We start from the raw sequence: 25714 nt of genomic DNA, 5'->3' as shown, positions 1-25714 counted from the left end.
TGTGCTATACACGGCACTATGATGTCACCGCTCACACTACTTGTGCTATACACAGCACTATGATGTCATCGTTCAAACTACTTGTGCTATACACGGCACTATGAGGTCATCGCTCACACTACTTGTGCTATACACGGCACTATGATGTCATTGCTCACACTACTTGTGCTATACACGGCACTATGAGGTCATCGCTCACACTACTTGTGCTATACACAGCACTATGATCTCATTGCTCACACTACTTGTGCTATACACGGCACTATGATGTCATCGCTCACACTACTTGTGCTATACACAGCACTATGATGTCATCGTTCAAACTACTTGTGCTATACACGGCACTATGAGGTCATCGCTCACACTACTTGTGCTATACACGGCACTATGATGTCATTGCTCACACTACTTGTGCTATACACGGCACTATGATGTCATTGCTCACACTACTTGTGCTATACACTGCACTATGATCTCATTGCTCACACTACTTGTGCTACACACTGCACTATGATCTTATTGCTCACACTACTTGTGCTATACACGGCACTATGATGTCATCGCTCACACTACTTGTGCTATACACGGCACTATGATGTCATTGCTCACACTACTTGTGCTATACACTGCACTATGATCTCATTGCTCACACTACTTGTGCTACACACTGCACTATGATCTTATTGCTCACACTACTTGTGCTATACACGGCACTATGATGTCATCGCTCACACTACTTGTGCTACACACTGCACTATGATCTCATTGCTCACACTACTTGTGCTACACACTGCACTATGATCTCATTGCTCACACTACTTGTGCTACACACTGCACTATGATCTCATTGCTCACACTACTTGTGCTACACACTGCACTATGATCTCATTGCTCACACTACTTGTGCTATACACTGCACTATGATGTTATTGCTCACACTACTTGTGCTACACACTGCACTATGATCTCATTGCTCACACTACTTGTGCTACACACTGCACTATGATCTCATTGCTCACACTACTTGTGCTACACACTGCACTATGATCTCATTGCTCACACTACTTGTGCTATACACTGCACTATGATGTTATTGCTCACACTACTTGTGCTACACACTGCACTATGATCTCATTGCTCACACTACTTGTGCTATACACGGCACTATGATGTTATTGCTCACACTACTTGTGCTACACACTGCACTATGATCTCATTGCTCACACTACTTGTGCTATACACGGCACTATGATGTTATTGCTCACACTACTTGTGCTACACACTGCACTATGATCTCATTGCTCACACTACTTGTGCTATACACGGCACTATGATGTCATCGCTCACACTACTTGTGCTACACACTGCACTATGATCTCATTGCTCACACTACTTGTGCTACACACTGCTCTATGATCTCATTGCTCACACTACTTGTGCTACACACTGCTCTATGATCTCATTGCTCACACTACTTGTGCTATACACTGCACTATGATGTTATTGCTCACACTACTTGTGCTACACACTGCACTATGATCTCATTGCTCACACTACTTGTGCTATACACGACACTATGATGTTATTGCTCACACTACTTGTGCTACACACTGCACTATGATCTCATTGCTCACACTACTTGTGCTATACACAGCACTATGATGTCATCACTCACACTACTTGTGCTATACAGAGCACTATGATGTCATCGCTCACACTACTTGTGCTACACACTGCACTATGATCTCATTGCTCACACTACTTGTGCTATACACAGCACTATGATCTCATTGCTCACACTACTTGTGCTACACGCTGCACTATGATCTCATTGCTCACACTACTTGTGCTATACACTGCACTATGATCTCATTGCTCACACTACTTGTGCTACACGCTGCACTATGATCTCATTGCTCACACTACTTGTGCTACACACTGCACTATGATCTCATTGCTCACACTACTTGTGCTATACACGGCACTATGATCTCATTGCTCACACTACTTGTGCTATACACGGCACTATGATGTTATTGCTCACACTACTTGTGCTACACACTGCACTATGATCTCATTGCTTACACTACTTGTGCTATACACGGCACTATGATGTCATCACTCACACTACTTGTGCTATACAGGGCACTATGATGTCATCGCTCACACTACTTGTGCTACACACCGCACTATGATCTCATTGCTCACACTACTTGTGCTATACACAGCACTATGATCTCATTGCTCACACTACTTGTGCTACACGCTGCACTATGATCTCATTGCTCACACTACTTGTGCTATACACTGCACTATGATCTCATTGCTCACACTACTTGTGCTACACGCTGCACTATGATCTCATTGCTCACACTACTTGTGCTATACACTGCACTATGATCTCATTGCTCACACTACTTGTGCTACACGCTGCACTATGATCTCATTGCTCACACTACTTGTGCTACACGCTGCACTATGATCTCATTGCTCACACTACTTGTGCTATACACTGCACTATGATCTCATTGCTCACACTACTTGTGCTATACACGGCACTATGATCTCATTGCTCACACTACTTGTGCTATACACGGCACTATGATGTTATTGCTCACACTACTTGTGCTACACACTGCACTATGATCTCATTGCTTACACTACTTGTGCTATACACGGCACTATGATGTCATCACTCACACTACTTGTGCTATACAGGGCACTATGATGTCATCGCTCACACTACTTGTGCTACACACCGCACTATGATCTCATTGCTCACACTACTTGTGCTATACACAGCACTATGATCTCATTGCTCACACTACTTGTGCTACACGCTGCACTATGATCTCATTGCTCACACTACTTGTGCTATACACTGCACTATGATCTCATTGCTCACACTACTTGTGCTACACGCTGCACTATGATCTCATTGCTCACACTACTTGTGCTATACACTGCACTATGATCTCATTGCTCACACTACTTGTGCTATACACTGCACTATGATCTCATTGCTCACACTACTTGTGCTACACGCTGCACTATGATCTCATTGCTCACACTACTTGTGCTACACGCTGCACTATGATCTCATTGCTCACACTACTTGTGCTATACACTGCACTATGATCTCATTGCTCACACTACTTGTGCTATACACGGCACTATGATCTCATTGCTCACACTACTTGTGCTATACACGGCACTATGATGTTATTGCTCACACTACTTGTGCTACACACTGCACTATGATCTCATTGCTTACACTACTTGTGCTATACACGGCACTATGATGTCATCACTCACACTACTTGTGCTATACAGGGCACTATGATGTCATCGCTCACACTACTTGTGCTACACACCGCACTATGATCTCATTGCTCACACTACTTGTGCTATACACAGCACTATGATCTCATTGCTCACACTACTTGTGCTACACGCTGCACTATGATCTCATTGCTCACACTACTTGTGCTATACACTGCACTATGATCTCATTGCTCACACTACTTGTGCTACACGCTGCACTATGATCTCATTGCTCACACTACTTGTGCTATACACTGCACTATGATCTCATTGCTCACACTACTTGTGCTATACACTGCACTATGATCTCATTGCTCACACTACTTGTGCTACACGCTGCACTATGATCTCATTGCTCACACTACTTGTGCTACACGCTGCACTATGATCTCATTGCTCACACTACTTGTGCTATACACTGCACTATGATCTCATTGCTCACACTACTTGTGCTATACACAGCACTATGATCTCATTGCTCACACTACTTGTGCTATACACGGCACTATGATGTTATTGCTCACACTACTTGTGCTACACACTGCACTATGATCTCATTGCTCGCACTACTGTGCCCGCACTCCGAATGCGCGTTGTCAGTCTCAGGACATGCCACTCTTGGTTATTTTATAGATAGTATTTAGATGTTTCTGTATAGCGTTCCCATAAAGGGCCATCATTACCATTAGACTATCTCTAAATGAAAACGTGTCCCCGGGCCCCTCCTTTCCACAGCCGGGGCTAGGTGAGGAGCCGCTAATTACACGTATGTGTTCCACTCCCCGCCTCCTATACCCCCATGTATATTACAGTGTGTTCTGGGGGATATACCACTCTTAATGCCAGTCCTAAGATACACAGACACTTACAGCTCCGCTCTCTCCCCAGATGAGTCACGTCAGCGCACAGGCAGAACCCCTCCGCCCATCCCTCGCCCTCGCATTTATTCCGACAGCTCTGTGGATGAAGAGAGCGACTTTGATGGAATACCTGAAATGGAGAGCGATAAGAACGTCATCCGAGCGAAGGTATCAGTCCTGCACACACGGTCCTTATTACTGCACTCGCTGCCCGTATCCACTGCACACACTGCCCATACCCACTGCACATACTGCCTGTATCCACTGCACACACTGATCGTACCCACTGCACACACTGACCGTACCCACTGCACACACTGTCCGTACCCACTGCACACACTGACCGTACCCACTGCACACACTGCCCGTATCCACTGCACACACTGACCGTACCCACTGCACACACTGACCGTACCCACTGCACACACTGTCCGTACCCACTGCACACACTGACCGTACCCACTGCACATACTGCCTGTATCCACTGCACACACTGACCGTACCCACTGCACACACTGACCGTACCCACTGCACACACTGTCCGTACCCACTGCACACACTGACCGTACCCACTGCACACACTGCCCGTACCCACTGCACACACTGCCCATACCCACTGCACATACTGCCTGTATCCACTGCACACACTGCCCATACCCACTGCACACACTGCCCGTACCCACTGCGCTCACTGCCCATACCCACTGCACACACTGACCGTACCCACTGCACACACTGACCGTACCCACTGCACACACTGACCGTACCCGCTGCACACACTGACCGTACCCACTGCACACACTGCCTGAAACCACTGCACTCACTGCCCATACCCACTGATTACTGCACACACTGCATGTACCCAGTGCACACACTGACCATACCCACTGATTACTGCACACACTGCCCATACCCACTGCACTCACTGCCTGAATCCACTGCACACACTGCCTGAATCCACTGCACACACTGCCCGTACCCACTGCACTCACTGCCCATACCCACTGATTACTGCACACACTGCCCGTACCCACTGCACTCACTGCCCATACCCACTGATTACTGCACACACTGCGTGTACCCAGTGCACACACTGACCATACCCACTGTCCACACTGACCGTACCCACTGATTGCTGCACACACTGCATGTACCCACTACACACACTGCCCATACCCACTGATTACTGCACACACTGCGTGTACCCAGTGCACACACTCACCATACCCACTGTCCACACTGACCGTACCCACTGATTGCTGCACACACTGCATGTACCCACTACACACACTGACCATACCCACTGATTACTGCACACACTGCCCATACCCACTGCACTCACTGCCTGAATCCACTGCACACACTGCCTGAATCCACTGCACACACTGCCCGTACCCACTGCACTCACTGCCCATACCCACTGATTACTGCACACACTGCGTGTACCCAGTGCACACACTGACCATACCCACTGTCCACACTGACCGTACCCACTGATTATTGCACACACTGCATTTACCCACTGCACACACTGCCTGTACCCACTGATTACTGCACACACTGCCAATACCCACTGATTAATGCACTCACTGCTTATACCTACTGCACACACTGCCTGTACCCACTGATTACTGCACACACTGCCCATACCCACTGATTACTGCACACACTGCCAATACTCACTGCACACACTGCCCATACCCACTGATTACTGCATACACTGCCTGTACCCAATGCACACACTGCCTGTACCCACTGCACTCACTGCCCATACCCACTGATTACTGCACTCACTGCCCATACCCACTGCACACACTGCCCGTACCCACTGCACTCACTGCCCATACCCACTGATTACTGCACACACTGCGTGTACCCAGTGCACACACTGACCATACCCACTGTCCACACTGACCGTACCCACTGATTGCTGCACACACTGCATGTACCCACTACACACACTGACCATACCCACTGATTACTGCACACACTGCCCATACCCACTGCACTCACTGCCTGAATCCACTGCACACACTGCCCGTACCCACTGCACTCACTGCCCATACCCACTGATTACTGCACACACTGCGTGTACCCAGTGCACACACTGACCATACCCACTGTCCACACTGACCGTACCCACTGATTATTGCACACACTGCATTTACCCACTGCACACACTGCCTGTACCCACTGATTACTGCACACACTGCCAATACCCACTGATTAATGCACTCACTGCTTATACCTACTGCACACACTGCCTGTACCCACTGATTACTGCACACACTGCCCATACCCACTGATTACTGCACACACTGCCAATACTCACTGCACACACTGCCCATACCCACTGATTACTGCATACACTGCCTGTACCCAATGCACACACTGCCTGTACCCACTGCACTCACTGCCCATACCCACTGATTACTGCACTCACTGCCCGTACCCACTGCACTCACTGCCCAAACCCACTGCACACACTGCCCGTACCCACTGATTACTGCACTCACTGCCCGTACCCACTGCACACACTGCCCGTACCCACCGATTACTGCACTCACTGCCCATACCCACCGATTACTACACATACTGCCTGTACCCACTGCACACACTGACCATACCCACTGATTACTGCACTCACTGCCCATACCCACCGGCTACTGCACATGTTGCCCATAGACTGTACCAACTGCATACACTGCCTGTACCCACTGCACACACTGACCGTACACACCGATTACTGCACACTCTCCCCATACCCACTGCACACACTGGGGGTAATTCCAAGTTGATTGCAGCAGGAAATTTTTTAGCAGTTGGGCAAAACCATGTGCACTGCAGGGGGGGGGCAGATATAACATGTGCAGAGAGAGTTAAGGGCCCTACTCACTGGCCGACCCGCCGCCGAGCTGCCCGACGGCAGATACGGCCGACGAGCGACCCGGCGGCGGGGGGGCAGTGACGGGGGGAGTGAAGTTTCTTCACTCCCCCCGTCACGCGGCTGCATTGAAGTGCAGGCAAATATGGACGAGATCGTCCATATTGGCCTGCATGCACAGCCGACGGGAGACCAGCGATGAACGAGCGCGGGACCGCGCATCGTTCATCGCTGGAGTCACCACACTGAAAGATATGAACGAGTTCTCGTTCATTTATGAACGAGATCGTTCATATCTTTCAAAAAATCGGCCAGTGTGTAGGGCCCTTTAGATTTGGGTGGGGTGAGTTCAATCTGCAATCTAAATTGCAGTGTAAAAATAAAGCAGGCAGTATTTACCCTGCACAGAAACAAAATAACCCACCCAAATCTAACTCTCTCTGCACATGTTATATCTGCCTCCCCTGCAGTGCACATGGTTTTGCCCAACAGCTAACAAAAATCCTGCTGCGATCAACTTGGAATTACCCCCCATTGTCTGTACTTACTGCACATTTTGCCCGTACCCACTGATTACTGCACACACTGCCTGTACCCACTGCACACACTGACCATACCCACCGATTTTACTGCACACACTGCCTGTACCCACTGCACACACTGCCTGTACCCACTGCACACACTGCCTGTACCCATCGATTACTATATACCCTGCCTGTACCCACTGCACACACTGACCATACCCACCGATTTTACTGCACACACTGCCTGTACCTACTGCACACACTGCCTGTACCCATCGATTACTGTATACCCTGCCTGTACCCACTGCACACACTGACCATACCCATCGATTACTGCATACACTGCCTGTACCCACTGCATACACTGCCTGTACCCACTGCACACACTGCCTGTACCCATCGATTACTGTATACACTGCCTGTACCCATCGATTACTGCATACACTGCCTGTACCCACTGCACACACTGCCTGTACCCATCGATTACTGTATACACTGCCTGTACCCATCGATTACTGCATACACTGCCTGTACCCACTGCACACACTGCCTGTACCCATCGATTACTGTATACACTGCCTGTACCCATCGATTACTGCATACACTGCCTGTACCCACTGCACACACTGCCTGTACCCACTGCACACACTGCCTGTACCCATCGATTACTGTATACACTGCCTGTACCCATCGATTACTGCATACACTGCCTGTACCCACTGCACACACTGCCTGTACCCATCGATTACTGTATACACTGCCTGTACCCTTAGATTACTGCATACACTGCCAGTACCCACTGCATACACTGCCTGTACCCACTGCACACACTGACCGTACACACCGATTACTGCACACACTGCCTGTACCCACTGCACACACTGACCATACCCACCGATTACTGCACACACTGCCTGTACCCACTGCACACACTGACCATACCCACCGATTACTGCACACACTGCCTGTACCCACTGCACATTTTGCCCGTACCCACTGATTGCTGCACACACTGCCCCATCTGCTTGCACCACCATCACTCTCCCACGAAACGGATCTGTTCCATGCGCTCACATGGTCACCGACCAGAGACTGATCCATCAACAGCGTCTGCACTCTCAGTATACCGCCGTATGCATGGTCCGGTGCAGGCGCCGTCTGTGATTGCTTTCTACGGAGCACGTGCAGTCTGCAGATATCCACAGAGTGCGTCCGACTCCGAACACCAGACATACCCGTTACCAGCTCTGTGATCCTCTGAATTATCCTCTCTCTAGGCCTTTCTCTACGTCTCCGATCTGTCCGTCAAGGACCGCAGAACCATTAGTAAGAAATACAAGATCTATTTCTGGTGAGTAACCTATTTACTAATGAGGGAACTTGGGGGCTGCCATCTCTCCAGGCACAGCGTCTGTGGGATCACAGGCCGGCTGTCACCTACATGTATGTATGTATGTATGTATGTACTAATGGTCCCTGTCCATGGTCCTGATATCTGGGACACTTGGGGGCATGCATCTCTCCAGACACAGCGGGGTATATTTACTAAGATCCCGATTTTGACCGAGATGGTGTTTTTTCTTCAAAGTGTCATCTCGGGAATTTACTAAACTCAAATCTCGGCAGTGATGAGGGCATTCGTATTTTTATTGCAGTCAAAGAAAAAAAATACATATGAATGCACCATCGGTCAAATACGACTGTTTTTTGATACAACGCGGTAATTTACTAAAAAGTATAATTCACAATCACTGCCGGCAATAGCCAAACACTGCCGTGAAAATATACAAATCGTAAAAAAAAGCAGTTTTAAAACAGACCTGCTTTTTTTTACCGTGTTCTGATAGGCATGCACGGATCCGTGAGATCCGTGCATGGTTAGCAGTGGGAAGGGGTGGGAAATAGTGTAAAAGTAGAAAAAAAAATTGCGTGGGGTCCCCCTTCCTAAGCAAAACCAGCCTCGGGCTCTTTGAGCCGGTCCTGGTTGAAAAAATATGAGGAAAACAATGACTGGGGATCCCCCATATTTAATCAACAAGCAGCAGGCTCTGCGCCTGGTCCAAAAAATAGGGGGGACAAAAAGCGTAGGGGTCCCCCGTATTTTTTACACCAGCACCGGGCTCCACTAGTCAGAGAGATAATGCCACAGCCGGGGGACACTTTTATATAGGTCCCTGCGGCCCTGGCATTAAATCACTAACTAGTCACCCCTGGCCGGGGTACCCTGGAGGAGTGGGGACCCCTTAAAGCAAGGGGTCCCCCCCCTCCAGCCACCCAAGGGCCAGGGTGAAGCCCGAGGCTGTCCCCCCCATCCATGGGCTGCGGATGGGGGGCTGATAGCCAAGTGTAAAATAAAAGAATATTGTTTTTTGCTCAAGAACTACAAGTCCCTGCAAGCCTCCCCCGCAAGCTGGTACTTGGAGAACCACAAGTACCAGCATGCGGGGGTTAAACGGGCCCGCAGGTACCTATAGTTCTTCTGCAAAAAAAATACCCAAATAAAGAAACAGGACACACACACCTTGAAAGTACAACTTTATTACATACATTCTGACACACACATACTTACCTATGTTCAGCTGCCGACTCGGGCCACGTCTCAACGTCGATTCCAGGGTACCTGAAAATAAAATGATACTCACCTAAATCCAGTGTGTCCTGTTCTTTTTTTATAATCCACGTACTTGGCAAAAAACAAACCGCATACCCGATCCACGCACTGAAAGGGGACCCATGTTTACACATGGGACCCCTTTTCCCATCTGCGGGGACCCCCCCTACTCCTGTCAAAGAGGGTCCCTTCAGCCAATCAGGGAGCGCCACGTCGTGGCACCCTCCTGATTGGCTGTGTGCTCCTGTAGTGTCTGTCAGGCAGCACACGGCACAGATACAATTTAGCGCCTATGTGCTCCATTGTAGCCAATGGTGGGAACTTTGCAGTCAGCGGTTGACCGCGAGTAACCTCAACCGCTGACCGCAAAGTTCCCACCATTGGATATAATGGAGCGCCTATGCGCTACATTGTATCTTCCCTGCACAGCCTCAGTGACACTACAGGAGGTCACAGCCAATCAGGAGGGTGCCACGACGTGGCGCTCCCTGATTGGCTGAAGGGACCCTCTTTGACAGGAGTCAGGGGGGGTCCCTGCAGACGGGGAAAGGGGTCCCATGTGTAAACATGGGTCCCCTTTCAGTGCGTGGATCGGGTATGCGGTTTGTTTTTTTGCCAAGTACGTGGATTATAAACAAAGGACACGACACACTGGATTTAGGTGAGTATCATTTTATTTTCAGGTACCCTGGAATCGACGTCGAAACATGGGCCGATTCGGCAAATGAACATAGGTAAGTACGTGTGTGTCGGAATGTATGTAATAAAGTTGTACTTTCAAGGTGTGTGTGTCCTGTTTTTATTGGGGTATTTTTTTTGCAGAAGAACTATAGGTACCTGTGGGCCCGTTTAACCCCCGCATGCTGGTACTTGTGGTTCTCCAAGTACCAGCTTGCGGGGGAGGCTTGCAGGGACTTGTAGTTCTTGAGCAAAAAACAATATTCTTTTATTTTACACTTGGCTATCAGCCCCCCATCCGCAGCCCATGGATGGGGGGATCAGCCTCGGGCTTCAGGGCTGGAGGGGGGGGGGGGGACCCCTTGCTTTAAGGGGTTCCCACTCCTCCAGGGTACCCCGGCCAGGGGTGACTAGTTAGTGATTTAATGCCAGGGCCGCAGGGACCTATATAAAAGTGTCCCCCGGCTTTGGCATTATCTCTCTGACTAGTGGAGCCCGGTGCTGGTGTAAAAAATACGGGGGACCCCTACGCTTTTTGTCCCCCGTATTTTTTGCACCAGGACCAGGCGCAGAGCCTGGTGCTGGTTTATTAAATATGGGGGAACCCCTGTCATTTTTTTCCTCATATTTTTTCAACCAGGACCGGCTCAAAGAGTCCGAGGCTGGTTTTGCTTAGGAGGGGGGACCACACGCATTTTTTTTTTCGACTTTAAACTATTTTACATTATTTTAAAGATGCACAATGAAACCCTGCACGGATCTCACAGATCCGGCCGAGTTTCAGTGTGTTAATGTCGGCAGTGTTTTACTATTCACTCCCGTAAAACACTGCCAAAAAATATGAATGGCATCGACTTCGGAAAACACGAACATGTAAAATACGACAGCTTAGTAAATGAGGCGTAATAAATTCAAAAAGTTGCAAAATTACACTTTCGATGTCATTCGTGTTTGAACTTTAATCTCATTCTGAAAAATAATAATTTTAGTAAATATACCCCAGCGTCTGTGGGATCGCAGGCCGGCTGACACCTACATGTATGTACTGATGAACCCTGTCCATGGTCCTGATATCTGGGACACTTGGGGGCATGTATCTCTCCAGACACAGCGTCTGTCGGATCACAGGCCGGCTGACACCTACATGTATGTACTGATGAACCCTGTCCATGGTCCTGATATCTGGGACACTTGGGGGCATGTATCTCTCCAGACACAGCGTCTGTCGGATCACAGGCCGGCTGACACCTACATGTATGTACTGATAAACCCTGTCCATGGTCCTGATATCTGGGACACTTGGGGGCATGTATCTCTCCAGACACAGCGTCTGTCGGATCACAGGCCGGCTGACACCTACATGTATGTACTGATAAACCCTGTCCATGGTCCTGATATCTGGGACACTTGGGGGCATGTATCTCTCCAGACACAGCGTCTGTCGGATCACAGGCCGGCTGACACCTACATGTATGTACTGATGGACCCTGTCCATGGTCCTGATATCTGGGACACCTAGGGGCAGCCATCTCTCCAGACACAGCGTCTGTCGGATCACAGGCCGGCTGACACCTACATGTATCTATATACTCATGGACCCTGTCCATGGTCCTGATATCTGGGACACCTAGGGGCAGCAATCTCTCCAGACACAGCGGGGGAAATTTACTAAGCTCCCGATTTTGACCGAGATGCCGTTTTTTCATCAAAGTGTCATCTCGGTAATTTACTAAACACTAATCACGGCAGAGATGAGGGCATTCGTAATTTTTTGCAAGTCCAAGTAAAAAATTACGAATGAATACACCATCGGTCAAAACGCGGCTGTTTAAGTATGAATCTCGGTCATTTACTAAGAAGTGCAAAGCAAAAAACAAACAAACACTGCCGTGAAAAATTACAACTCGTAAAAAAGTGCTAAAAAAAAACCAGACCTTTTTTTTTTATTCGTGATTGGATAGGCATGCACGGATCCATGAGATCCGTGCATGTATATCAGTGGGAAGGGGTGGGAAAGTGCTTATTTTTTCATAAAAAATTGCGTGGGGTCCCCCCTCCTAAGCATAACCAGCCTCGGGCTCTTTGAGCCGATCCTGGTTGCAGAAATATGGGGGAAAAAATGACAGGGGTTCCCCCATATTTAAGCAACCAGCATCGGGCTCTGCGCCTGGTCCTGGTCCCAAAAATACGGGGGACAAAAAGAGTAGGGGTCCCCCGTATTTTTAAAACCAGCACCGGGCTCCACTAGCTGGACAGATAATGCCACAGCCGGGGGTCACTTTTATATAGTGCCCTGCGGCCGTGGCATCAAAAATCCAACTAGTCACTCCTGGCCGGGGTACCCTGGGGGAGTGGGGACCCCTTCAATCAAGGGGTCCCCCCCCCCCCAGCCACCCAAGGGCCAGGGGTGAAGCCCGAGGCTGTCCCCCCCCATCCAATGGGCTGCGGATGGGGAGGCTGATAGCCTTTGTTGTAAAAGAAAAGATATTGTTTTTAGTAGCAGTACTACAAGGCCCAGCAAGCCTCCCCCGCATGCTGGTACTTGGAGAACCACAAGTACCAGCATGCGACGGAAAAACGGGCCCGCTGGTACCTGTAGTACTACTACTAAAAAAATACCCCAAAAAAGACAAGACACACACACCGTGAAAGTATAATTTTATTACATACATACACACATACATACATACATACTTACCTTAAGTTCCCACGCAGGTCGGTCCTCTTCTCCAGTAGAATCCAAGGGCTACCTGTTGAAGAAATTCTACTCACCAGATCCATGGGTCCAGGCTCCTCGGCAAATCCAGGGTTAATCCACGTACTTGAATAAATAAAAAAAACGGTGTCCCGACCACGAACTGAAAGGGGACCCATGTTTGCACATGGGTCACCTTTCCACGAATGCCAGAAACCCACTTTGACTTCTGTCTAAGTGGGTTTCTTCAGCCAATCAGGGAGCGCCACGTTGTAGCACTCTCCTGATCAGCTGTGTGCTCCTGTCCTCACTGACAGGCAGCACACGGCAGTGTTACAATGTAGCGCCTATGCGCTACATTGTAACCAATGATGGGAACTTTCTGCCCTGCGGTTGACCTAAAGTGACGTCACCGCTGAGCAGAAAGTTCCCATGCCGGCTGACACCTACATGTATGTACTGATGGACCCTGTCCATGATCCTGATATCTGGGACACCTAGGGGCAGCAATCTCTCCAGACACAGCGTCTGTCGGATCACAGGCCGGCTGACACCTACATGTATGTACTGATAAACCCTGTCCATGGTCCTGATATCTGGGACACTTGGGGGCATGTATCTCTCCAGACACAGCGTCTGTCGGATCACAGGCCGGCTGACACCTACATGTATGTACTGATGGACCCTGTCCATGATCCTGATATCTGGGACACCTAGGGGCAGCAATCTCTCCAGACACAGCGTCTGTCGGATCACAGGCCGGCTGACACCTACATGTATGTACTGATAAACCCTGTCCATGGTCCTGATATCTGGGACACTTGGGGGCATGTATCTCTCCAGACACAGCGTCTGTCGGATCACAGGCCGGCTGACACCTACATGTATGTACTGATGGACCCTGTCCATGGTCCTGATATCTGGGACACCTAGGGGCAGCAATCTCTCCAGACACAGCGTCTGTCGGATCACAGGCCGGCTGACACCTACATGTATGTACTGATGGACCCTGTCCATGATCCTGATATCTGGGACACCTAGGGGCAGCAATCTCTCCAGACACAGCGTCTGTCGGATCACAGGCCGGCTGACACCTACATGTATGTACTGATGGACCCTGTCCATGGTCCTGATATCTGGGACACTTAGGGATTATGCGAATCATTTATCTCCCGGTCTGTGCACATGGGAAGAGCCGTGTTCTTATCTCAGGTCATTTGCAGGGGAGATTGTTCTTTATTCCAAATTGTTTTATTTTGTTAATCCATAGATAAAACTGTTATGGAAACAGCTGGTTATCACCCAAGTCATTACCCCAGAGGGAATCCTGTATCATTCTCTATAATGTGATCTCACAGCAGTGGTTCCAGGGTGACACCGATGGCTGATAACGTCCCTTCTGTATCTCACAGTCTTCACGCCTAACCGCCCTCTCTTCTCTCGCAGGAATATAATTACCATCGCCGTCTTCTACGCCTTGCCTGTCATACAGCTCGTCATCACCTACCAAACAGTACGTGTCACTCCTCCCCTATACAACCCCTGTCTATAGGTGCTATCACCCCAGAGCAGTACAAGGGACACACACGTGTTTAGATACACCCACATCCTTATTGTCAGTGCGGCGTCCGCTGCATATTTGCTCTGGTCGGAGGACGGGTGACGGTCCCTGTGGCTCTGAGAAGAGATTACCAGCCACTATCAGCTGTTTCGTTATGTCCCAATCCTCTGCCTGTAGTTTTATTCATTGTTTCCTATGGCCTTAGTGTTGGAATAAGAAGTGTTCCATCTTCTCCTGTCATGGCGTTATGGTGTATAGGGGGTGACAATATATAACGCAGTTGTGTCTATACAAGGACCTGTAGTTCAGCTTTGTGTCTGTTCTCGGAGACACTGTCAGGTCCCGGCACAATGTATTGGATACACTGCATTCACGATGTGAGAATTGAGACACATTTCCCCAGACCACGTTCCTGAATTAGGGGTGTAAGAGACAGCTTAAAGGACAACACAAAATAATTCACATAGCTTTTCATCCCTTTATATTGCTGGGGCTTGCGGCTCCACCTGAGTCTCGGCTATGTGTGAAGAGACCCTAGATTGGATGTCCTGCTCGGTACCAGCGTAATTCCTGGGACTGACCTGGGTCGTCTGTTGAGTGAACAGTGAGACCCGGGTTTTTAGACTTGGGTTACCCTGAAGAGACATGATTGCCCGTTTGGGGTGCAGTGACTACCAGGGCAGACATGGGTTCAGTGAGGATGGGTCTGATCTGTCAGTTCCTCGGGTCCAAGGTGTGGTGTGAAAGTGGATCTCTAGCTGAGGTTGAAGTCGTGCTCAGAGATCCAGGTCGGAGCCATTTCGGAGCTCCGGCTCCTGTCTGAAAGGGGTATAACTATATGATCTATCCCAATATGTCCTGTATATACCCCTGTGGGCTCTGTGACACCCCCAGTTCCCCGCCATTCCTATAGGTTGTCCTGTTGGTAATCCGCCCGCCTGTGACCGCCCTTCTTCTTGTTTATCTGCACCAGGTGGTAAATGTTACTGGCAACCAAGACATCTGCTACTATAACTTCCTGTGCGCCCACCCCCTCGGGGTCCTCAGGTGAGTACACATAAGTGTGGGGGTCTCTACATCACCTACGTATAGGAATGAGATGCCGAATGGTGCCCGTGATTCTGCCTATCTAGCTACATTCATGACCCCACCATTCCAATAATTACATCTGGTGCCAGTATACAGATGGAGCAGGGTTTATTGCAATGAGCGATGTACCATGGTTGATGCTCCGTATATGGTATCATGTGACAAATCACTGATTAGCTCCTCTGTGACTATGCTGGCATGCACCCTGTACAGTGGCGACCGACTAGCTGCAATATAGTCTACTCCACCTGTATGTACCTCGATGATAACCTGTACAGTAGTAAAGGACTTCACAACAATGTTTTCGCTAAAATTGGAATGAAAATTGCTGCGTATTTGTGAAATGTTAAATCTGTCATTTATGATATAGACTCAGCCTGTGAGTAATAACGTATATAATTTACAGCGATACTATGGCAGCCAGCGAGCCAATACATTCCGAGTATTCCTTATATTGTGGACACATATTTACTGTACTGTTACATTTAATATCCTTTGCTCTTAGCTCGGATACATGAATTACTGTATATCGGCGCTTACTCTAATGATGGCAATAAGACCTCATTCTCAGGCTGCGGCAGGTGATATTTGTGCATTAGGAACAAGACAATGTGCTATTAAGGTTCATTAGTAATTGCTTTATTAGTTTATTTCTATAAAGGGAGATTTGTACCCAAAATAAAGGCCCAATGCCGTTCCCCCCATACAGTACACGTAGAGTCCTCTGGTACCATGAAATGATTGTGTTAGGGTTGCAGACAGCGCCCTGAGATGCTCAGTCCCCAGCAATAATCTGCAGCTAATGTTACTGATTCTCTCTCCTCGGATACAGCGCGTTTAACAACATCCTGAGTAACATGGGCCACATCCTGCTCGGATTCCTCTTCCTCCTCATCGTCCTGCGACGCGATCTCCTGCACCGCAGCCTGGTGGAAGCGAATGACGTCTACGCCCTGGTACGAGTCCCCAGTGGGTGGTCTGTATGAGTCCTGTGTGTGTAGGTGTACCGGGGGTGACAGGTCCCCATGAAAGAGATTCTGCACCCTCAGACAACTGTCATTTATCCATTTATACATGCAACATGTTGGTTTACATTGAGGGACATGTACAGACCATAAAAGAAAGTTAATGATGGTAGGAGACCCTGTGAATGTCAGGAGTACAGTAACTTTTTGGGGCAGAACAGACGCTTTTTCTGCAAACTCTCCTCCTTAATAAATTCTGCTCCTGTTACGTCCCGTCTGCCGCGGAAACACTGGGACGCAGCGCTGCAAATCTTCAGCAGTCCAGCGTGTGACCTTCTTGTCCTCTCACAGGAGTACGGAATCCCCAAACATTTCGGTCTCTTCTACACGATGGGCATCGCTCTGACCATGGAAGGTGTGCTCAGCGCTTGTTACCACGTCTGCCCCAACTACTCCAACTTCCAGTTTGGTAAGTGCCGGCAGCCACCTACTCACCCTCAAACGAATACAAAGTTATGAGCTGAAGTGATCCTCAGAATGAGTGACGTGAAGAAACGGGTGGTACAGATAAAGCTCCGCAGGGGGTTCTCACCCCGGGCGCACAACAGTAGAGAACGCCAGTAAGTTGTCTTTGCTGTAAGAGCAGTATGAACCCGTATCAGACTCCCGCTAAGCGTTTTCTTTTGGTCCGGTGTAAGCAGCAGGGCTACTAGTGGTGGCGCCTGTTCTGTGGAGATCTGTTATTGGTACTTATGTGATATTTATCTGTTTCCTCCCCAGATACGTCCTTCATGTACATGATCGCAGGTCTGTGTATGCTCAAACTGTACCAGACGCGTCACCCAGACATCAACGCCAGCGCGTATGCGGCCTACGCCTCGTTTGCTCTGGTCATATTCCTGGCAGTCCTCGGAGTGGTACGTACACGCTTCTTATTAGGCCAAAGGAACGGTGACATTGCCCAACCTGATTGCTGCCTGTGGCTAATTATCCTCAGCCCCCCTATTACATCACCCAGAGGCAGACCCTGTGATGCAGAATGTGTCCCCAACAGGCGGTAATGATCCCTGTAAGCATTATGCCCATTCGGTGCCTGCGTCACAGGCGGATCTGGCAGCAACACCTGACCGCCGCCAACAGTCCGTGATCTGACAGTCATTTACCAATCACAACACTGCCAGTAATAAGACTGTATACTTCTTAGAAACTAATATTGGACTCAACGTGTATCAATGATTGTAATGTGTTTTGCATTGATGGACAAACCCCTTTAGCATTTTTAGATATTGCTTTTAAATTTAAAGAGATTTGTTGGAGAATCACCCCTCACATGCCCACGTAGACCCCCCTCTCGCTCTCCCAAACTTTCATAGCTTCTATATAATGTATATAGGGGGTAATGCAGATCTGATCGTAGCAGCAAATTTGTTAGCAGTTGGGTAAAACCATGTGTACTGCAGAAGGGGGGGGGGGGGGGGGGGGCAGGGGGGGGGGGGCAGATGTAACATGTGCAGAGAGAGAGAGATTTGGGTGGGGTGTGTTCAAACGGAAATCTAAATTACAGTGTAAAAATAAAGCAGCCAGTATTTACCCTGCACGGAAACAATATAACCCACCCAAATCTAACTCTCTCTGCACGTTACATCTGCCCCACCTGCACTGCACATGGGCCCTCATTCCGAGTTGTTCGCTCGCTAGCTGCTTTTAGCAGCATTGCACACGCTAGGCCGCCGCCCTCTGGGAGTGAATCTTAGCTTAGCAGAATAGCGAACGAAAGATTAGCAGAATTGCGAATATAAAATTCTTAGCAGTTTCTGAGTAGCTCCAGACCTACTCCTACACTGCGATCAGTTCAGTCAGTTTCGTTCCTGGTTTGACGTCACAAACACACCCAGCGTTCGCCCAGACACTCCCCCGTTTCTTCAGACACTCCCGCGTTTTTCCCAGAAACGCCAGCGTTTTTTCGCACACTCCCAGAAAACGGCCAGTTTCCGCCCAGAAACACCCACTTCCTGTCAATCACATTACGATTACCAGAACGATGAAAAATCCTCGTTAGGCCGTGAGTAAAATACCAAACTTTTGTGCTAATTTACTTGGTGCAGGCGCACTGCGAACATTGCGCACGCGCAGTTTGCGACTAATCGCTCCGTAGCTGAAAAAAATAACGAGCAAACAACTCGGAATGAGGGCCATGGTTTTTCCCAACTGCTAACAAGTTTGCTGCTGCGATCAGGTCTGAATTACCCCCATAGTCAGCAGGCGCTGCCAAAGCAAGAAATAAAAGCACCAATCGATCCAGAGAGTTCACTGACCGAGAGATAAAAAGCTGTGATGGTACTTAGGGATGTGATTAGAGCATATTGTGCATTTCCTCCACACATCTGACGCAGATAGATAAATCAATGAAACGCGTTGCTGGGAACACTGTATTCCACTACTCACAGAGAACTGCAAGCACTGCTCTCTGTGAGTGTAACGTTAGCTTATTATCTCCTGGGCAATAAACCCACTAGATCGATAACAGCTTCTGTTTTGCTCCTTGACTTTACGTAAACATACGACACCTGTGTGACAGGTAATTACCCAGGAACCCGACACCCATAGCTGGGAGGAATTATATAGAAGAGTTGTGTCTAGAATTAGCGGAAAGTAACGCGTTTCTGGCTTTATCAGGAATGGCCGCGCAACGTTTGTACGTCATCATGTAATCAGTAGCTCTGGCCAAGAGGAAGGGTTCCTCCGATCAGACACTTCCCCCGTCCCTTTGTGCATTAGAAGCCAGCTCTGGTGACATCACTTACAGGATATGGTCCATACTATGAAGTTCTCCTCCGTCATGTCCTCTCTCTCTTCCAGGTTTTCGGGAAGGACAATTGGTGGTTCTGGGTGATCTTTTCCATCATCCATGTGGTGGGGTCGCTGGCTCTAAGCACGCACATCTACTACATGGGACGTTTCAAGATCGGTGAGAAGGAGGCAGGCGGTGTCACGCCGTACAACTCACATCTTACCTCTGTCCACATTTTCCATTTCCATAATTAATAGTTCTGCTGTTAGATGGAGGGAATAAGGTCACAAGGAAGGTGCAAATTCTACGCCACAAAAGAGCCTGTATTACAGTGTCACCTACATCAGGAGTTTAGGGGTCATCCTCATCTCTCCATACTGGTGTCAGGCCAGCTCTGTACATTATATGGATACTAGAAGTCACTGAGAAGTTCTGGGACCATGTGAAGCGATGAGGCTGTATTACAGTGTCGCCTATATCAGGAGTTAGGGGTCATCCTCATCTCTCCATACTGGTGTCAGGCCAGCTCTGTATATTATATGGATACTAGAAGTCACTGAGAAGTTCTGGGACCACATGAAGCGATGAGGCTGTATTACAGTGTTGCCTATATCAGGAGATTAGGGGTCATCCTCATCTCTCCATATTGGTGTCAGGCCAGCTCTGTACATTATGTGGATACTAGAAGTCACTGAGGAGTTCTGGGACCATGTGAAGCGATGAGGCTGTATTACAGTGTTGCCTATATCAGGAGTTAGGGGTCATCCTCATCTCTCCATACTGGTGTCAGGCCAGCTCTGTACATTATGTGGATACTAGAAGTCACTGAGGAGTTCTGGGACCATGTGAAGCGATGAGGCTGTATTACAGTGTTGCCTATATCAGGAGTTAGGGGTCATCCTCATCTCTCCATATTGGTGTCAGGCCAGCTCTGTACATTATGTGGATACTAGAAGTCACTGAGGAGTTCTGGGACCATGTGAAGCGATGAGGCTGTATTACAGTGTCGCCTATATCAGGAGTTAGGGGTCATCCTCATCTCTCCATACTGGTGTCAGGCCAGCTCTGTATATTATATGGATACTAGAAGTCACTGAGAAGTTCTGGGACCACATGAAGCGATGAGGCTGTATTACAGTGTTGCCTATATCAGGAGATTAGGGGTCATCCTCATCTCTCCATATTGGTGTCAGGCCAGCTCTGTACATTATGTGGATACTAGAAGTCACTGAGGAGTTCTGGGACCATGTGAAGCGATGAGGCTGTATTACAGTGTTGCCTATATCAGGAGTTAGGGGTCATCCTCATCTCTCCATACTGGTGTCAGGCCAGCTCTGTACATTATGTGGATACTAGAAGTCACTGAGGAGTTCTGGGACCATGTGAAGCGATGAGGCTGTATTACAGTGTTGCCTATATCAGGAGTTAGGGGTCATCCTCATCTCTCCATATTGGTGTCAGGCCAGCTCTGTACATTATGTGGATACTAGAAGTCACTGAGGAGTTCTGGGACCATGTGAAGCGATGAGGCTGTATTACAGTGTTGCCTATATCAGGAGTTAGGGGTCATCCTCATCTCTCCATACTGGTATCAGGCCAGCTCTGTACATTATATGGATACTAGAAGTCACTGAGAGGTTCTGGGACCACGTGAAGCGATGAGGCTGTATTACAGTGTTGCCTATATCAGGAGTTAGGGGTCATCCTCATCTCTCCATACTGGTGTCAGGCCAGCTCTGTACATTATATGGATACTAGAAGTCACTGAGGAGTTCTGGGACCACATGAAGCGATGAGGCTGTAGGCTGAGTGTAGGTCACAGAACTGTGACTTATAACATACATATAATTTACAGCAGAGATGGAATAATTCCTGGAGTGATTACACTGGAGTGTTATACGTACCATGAGGCCACACATGCGTTATAAAGGCCTAGTGAGTGTTGTGTCACCTGTAGTGATCTCAGTGACGGGAAATTGTGCACGTTCCTCACTCCGTCTCTCTCCTCTCTCCTCTGCTGTCTTCTTCCAGATGTCTCCAATGCAGGTAATGTCACTTCCACCCCTGGGGCTTTCCTGTGGGTTTAGGGATTTCCTGGGAACGTCTCAGTCATTGCACTGGAAATCTTTATGCCAGGACAATTCTTTTACTGGGAATGGCCCCAACAACGTAGAGTCACCAGCTCTCTGGCTGAGACCATAATGTGTCTTATAGTGACCCCTGCATTTCCTCTAATGTGCCACACAGGGGCGCTGTTCTATAGAAAGTGGGGGTCACTGGGTGGTCAGTCAGCCTGCTGCCGGGCGTGTACTTTCTGTGCATCATCTCCCCCCCTCCTCTCTATACAGACTTCGGGATATTCCGGCGAATCTTCCAGATCCTCTATACAGACTGTATCCAGCAGTGCACCCGCCCCATGTACATGGTGAGTGACGGACAGGCTCTTTCTTACCGGGTGCTGAATATGGAGACGTATCGGAGCAAGAGATGTTTCTGGGGCGAATGTGGAGATTGTTTTGTACTTATCATTATTATAATTATTACTGGTGTACTAATACATTGTCTCAGCGGTCAGAGATTCCGCAGACACGCTGTGATTTTACTGGTCCGAGAAGCCTACATCATGTAATGGTGCCGGCATGATATCCCATAATAACACACGTCATGCTCATGTGGATGCTGGCGCACCGCGTGTTTATACTCTGAACTAATTATACCAACCGTTCCCTCCACTCACATAGAGCGGGGGCACTGGGGGTAACACGCTCACCTACATAGAGCGGGGGGGGGGTGGTATTCATGTGACCGCCGGTCAGCTGTCACATTACCTCCTCCACGAGCCCGACGGCTCACTTTCCCGATGGTCGGCATGCCGACCAACAGGGACTATTTCCACTCGTGGGTGTCCACGACACCCATAGAGTGGGAACAGAACCGTCGCCACCGAGCCCGCAGCGTGGCGAGTGCAGCGAGCCCGCAAGGGGCTTGCTGCACTCGCCCCTCCCTGCCGGGATCCCGGCGTCGGTATGCTGCCGGGATCCCGGCGTCGGTAAGCTGACCGGCGGTCAGGAGACCGCTGGTCAGCCATACTACACCCAGCGGGGGCACTGGAGGTAACACGCTACCCTACATAGAGCGGGGACACTGGGGGTAACACGCTCACCTACATAAAGCGGGGGCACTGGGGGTAACTCGCTCACCTACATAGAGTGGGGGCACTGGGGGTAACACGCTCACCTACATAAAGCGGGGGCACTGGGGGTAACACGCTCACCTACATAGAGCGGGGGCACTGGGGGTAACACGCTCACCTACATAGAGCAGGGGCACTGAAGGTAACACGCTCACCTACATAGAGTGGGGGCACTGAAGGTAACACGCTCACCTACATAGAGTGGGGGCACTGGGGGTAACACGCTCACCTACATAAAGCGGGGGCACTGGGGGTAACACGCTCACCTACATAGAGCGGGGGCACGGGGGGTAACACGCTCACCTACATAAAGCGGGGGCACTGGGGGTAACACGCTCACCTACATAGAGTGGGGGCACTGGGGGTAACACGCTCACCTACATAGAGTGGGGGCACTGGGGGTAACACGCTCACCTACATAAAGCGGGGGCACTGGGGGTAACACGCTCACCTACATAGAGCGGGGACACTGGGGGTAACACGCTCACCTACATAGCGCGGGGGCACTGGGGGTAACACGCTCACCTACATAGAGCGGGGGCACTGGAGGTAACACGCTACCCTACATAGAGCGGGGGCACTGGGGGTAACACGCTCACCTACATAGAGTGGGGGCACTGGGGGTAACACGCTCACCTACATAGAGCGGGGGCACTGGAGGTAACACGCTACCCTACATAGAGCGGGGACACTGGGGGTAACACGCTCACCTACATAGCGCGGGGGCACTGGGGGTAACACGCTCACCTACATAGCGCGGGGGCACTGGGGGTAACACGCTCACCTACATAGAGCGGGGGCACTGGAGGTAACACGCTACCCTACATAGAGCGGGGACACTGGGGGTAACACGCTCACCTACATAGCGCGGGGGCACTGGGGGTAACACGCTCACCTACATAGAGCGGGGACATTGGGGGTAACACGCTCACCTACATAGCGCGGGGGCACTGGGGGTAACACGCTCACCTACATAGAGCGGGGGCACTGGAGGTAACACGCTACCCTACATAGAGCGGGGGCACTGGGGGTAACACGCTCACCTACATAGAGTGGGGGCACTGGGGGTAACACGCTCACCTACATAGAGCGGGGACACTGGGGGTAACACGCTCACCTACATAGCGCGGGGGCACTGGGGGTAACACGCTCACCTACATAGAGCGGGGGCACTGGAGGTAACACGCTCACCTACATAGAGTGGGGGCACTGGGGGTAACACGCTCACCTACATAGAGTGGGGGCACTGGGGGTAACACGCTCACCTACATAGAGCGGGGGCACTGGGGGTAACACGCTCACCTACATAGAGCGGGGGCACTGGGGGTAACACGCTCACCTACATAGAGCAGGGGCACTGGGGGTAACACGCTCACCTACATAGAGCGGGGGGCACTGGGGGTAACACGCTGACCTACATAGAGCAGGGGCACTGGGGGTAACACGCTCACCTACATAGAGTGGGGGCACTGGGGGTAACACGCTACCCTACATAAAGCGGGGGCACTGGGGGTAACACGCTCACCTACATAGAGCAGGGGCACTGGGGGTAACACGCTACCCTACATAAAGCGGGGGCACTGGGGGTAACACGCTCACATACATAGAGCGGGGGCACTGGGGGTAACACGCTCACCTACATAGAGCGGGGACACTGGGGGTAACACGCTCACCTACATAGAGCGGGGGGCACTGGGGGTAACACGCTCACCTACATAAAGCGGGGGCACTGGGGGTAACACGCTCACCTACATAGAGCGGGGGCACTGGGGGTAACACGCTCACCTACATAGAGCGGGGGCACTGGGGGTAACACGCTCACCTACATAGAGTGGGGGCACTGGAGGTAACACGCTACCCTACATAGAGCGGGGGCACTGGGGGTAACACGCTCACCTACATAGAGTGGGGGCACTGGGGGTAACACGCTCACCTACATAGAGCGGGGGCACTGGAGGTAACACGCTACCCTACATAGAGCGGGGGCACTGGGGGTAACACGCTCACCTACATAGAGCGGGGGCACTGGGGGTAACACGCTACCCTACGTAGAGTAGGGGGAACTAAAGGTAACATGCTAACCTACACAAAGCGGGTGCACTGGGAGTTACACGCTAACCTATATAAATCGGGGCTACTGGGAGTTACACGCTAACCTATATAAAGCGGGGGCACTTAAGGTAATGCACTAACTGTGTGACGTGGTGTGAGTGTGATATGTATAGAGGTCACATAACGTGGTGTGAGTGTGATATGTATAGAGGCCACATAACGTGGTATGAGTGTGATATGTATAGCGGCCACGTGACACGGTGCAAGTGTGATAATTATAGAGGCACATGATGTGGTGCGACTGTGATATGTATAGAGGCCACCTGACGCAGTGTGAGTGTGATATGTTTATGGGCCACATGACGCGGTGCAAGTGTGATATGTATAGAGGCCACATGACGCAGTGCAAGTGTGATATGTATAGAGGCCACATGACGCGGTGCGAGTGTGATATGTATAGAGGCCACCTGACGCAGTGTGAGTGTGA

At 49.9% G+C, this 25714-nt stretch overlaps 1 protein-coding gene across 4 annotated transcripts in view; it reads left to right on the top strand.

Moving 5' to 3' along the window:
- SIDT1 (SID1 transmembrane family member 1) overlaps positions 1–25714 on the top strand; it is a 140226-nt gene that overhangs the window by 107963 nt on the left and 6549 nt on the right. For 2 of the 4 annotated variants that reach the window (XM_063956804.1, XM_063956802.1), the window contains 10 exons: positions 4213–4352; positions 8870–8943; positions 15023–15089; positions 16111–16184; positions 17059–17182; positions 17543–17660; positions 17972–18108; positions 20051–20159; positions 22014–22028; positions 22331–22407. In XM_063956804.1, coding sequence (XP_063812874.1) covers positions 4213–4352; positions 8870–8943; positions 15023–15089; positions 16111–16184; positions 17059–17182; positions 17543–17660; positions 17972–18108; positions 20051–20159; positions 22014–22028; positions 22331–22407 — 935 coding nt within the window. The remainder of the gene's footprint in view (positions 1–4212; positions 4353–8869; positions 8944–15022; positions 15090–16110; positions 16185–17058; positions 17183–17542; positions 17661–17971; positions 18109–20050; positions 20160–22013; positions 22029–22330; positions 22408–25714) is intronic. The other 2 variants (XM_063956805.1, XM_063956803.1) reach the window with 1 other exon arrangement.

This window comes from Pseudophryne corroboree, chromosome 2 (genome assembly GCF_028390025.1).
Source record: "Pseudophryne corroboree isolate aPseCor3 chromosome 2, aPseCor3.hap2, whole genome shotgun sequence".
In the NCBI taxonomy this organism is placed as follows: Eukaryota; Metazoa; Chordata; class Amphibia; order Anura; family Myobatrachidae; genus Pseudophryne; species Pseudophryne corroboree.
Note: the sequence above shows the minus strand (reverse complement) of the source record. Positions and strands in the feature narration are given on the sequence as shown.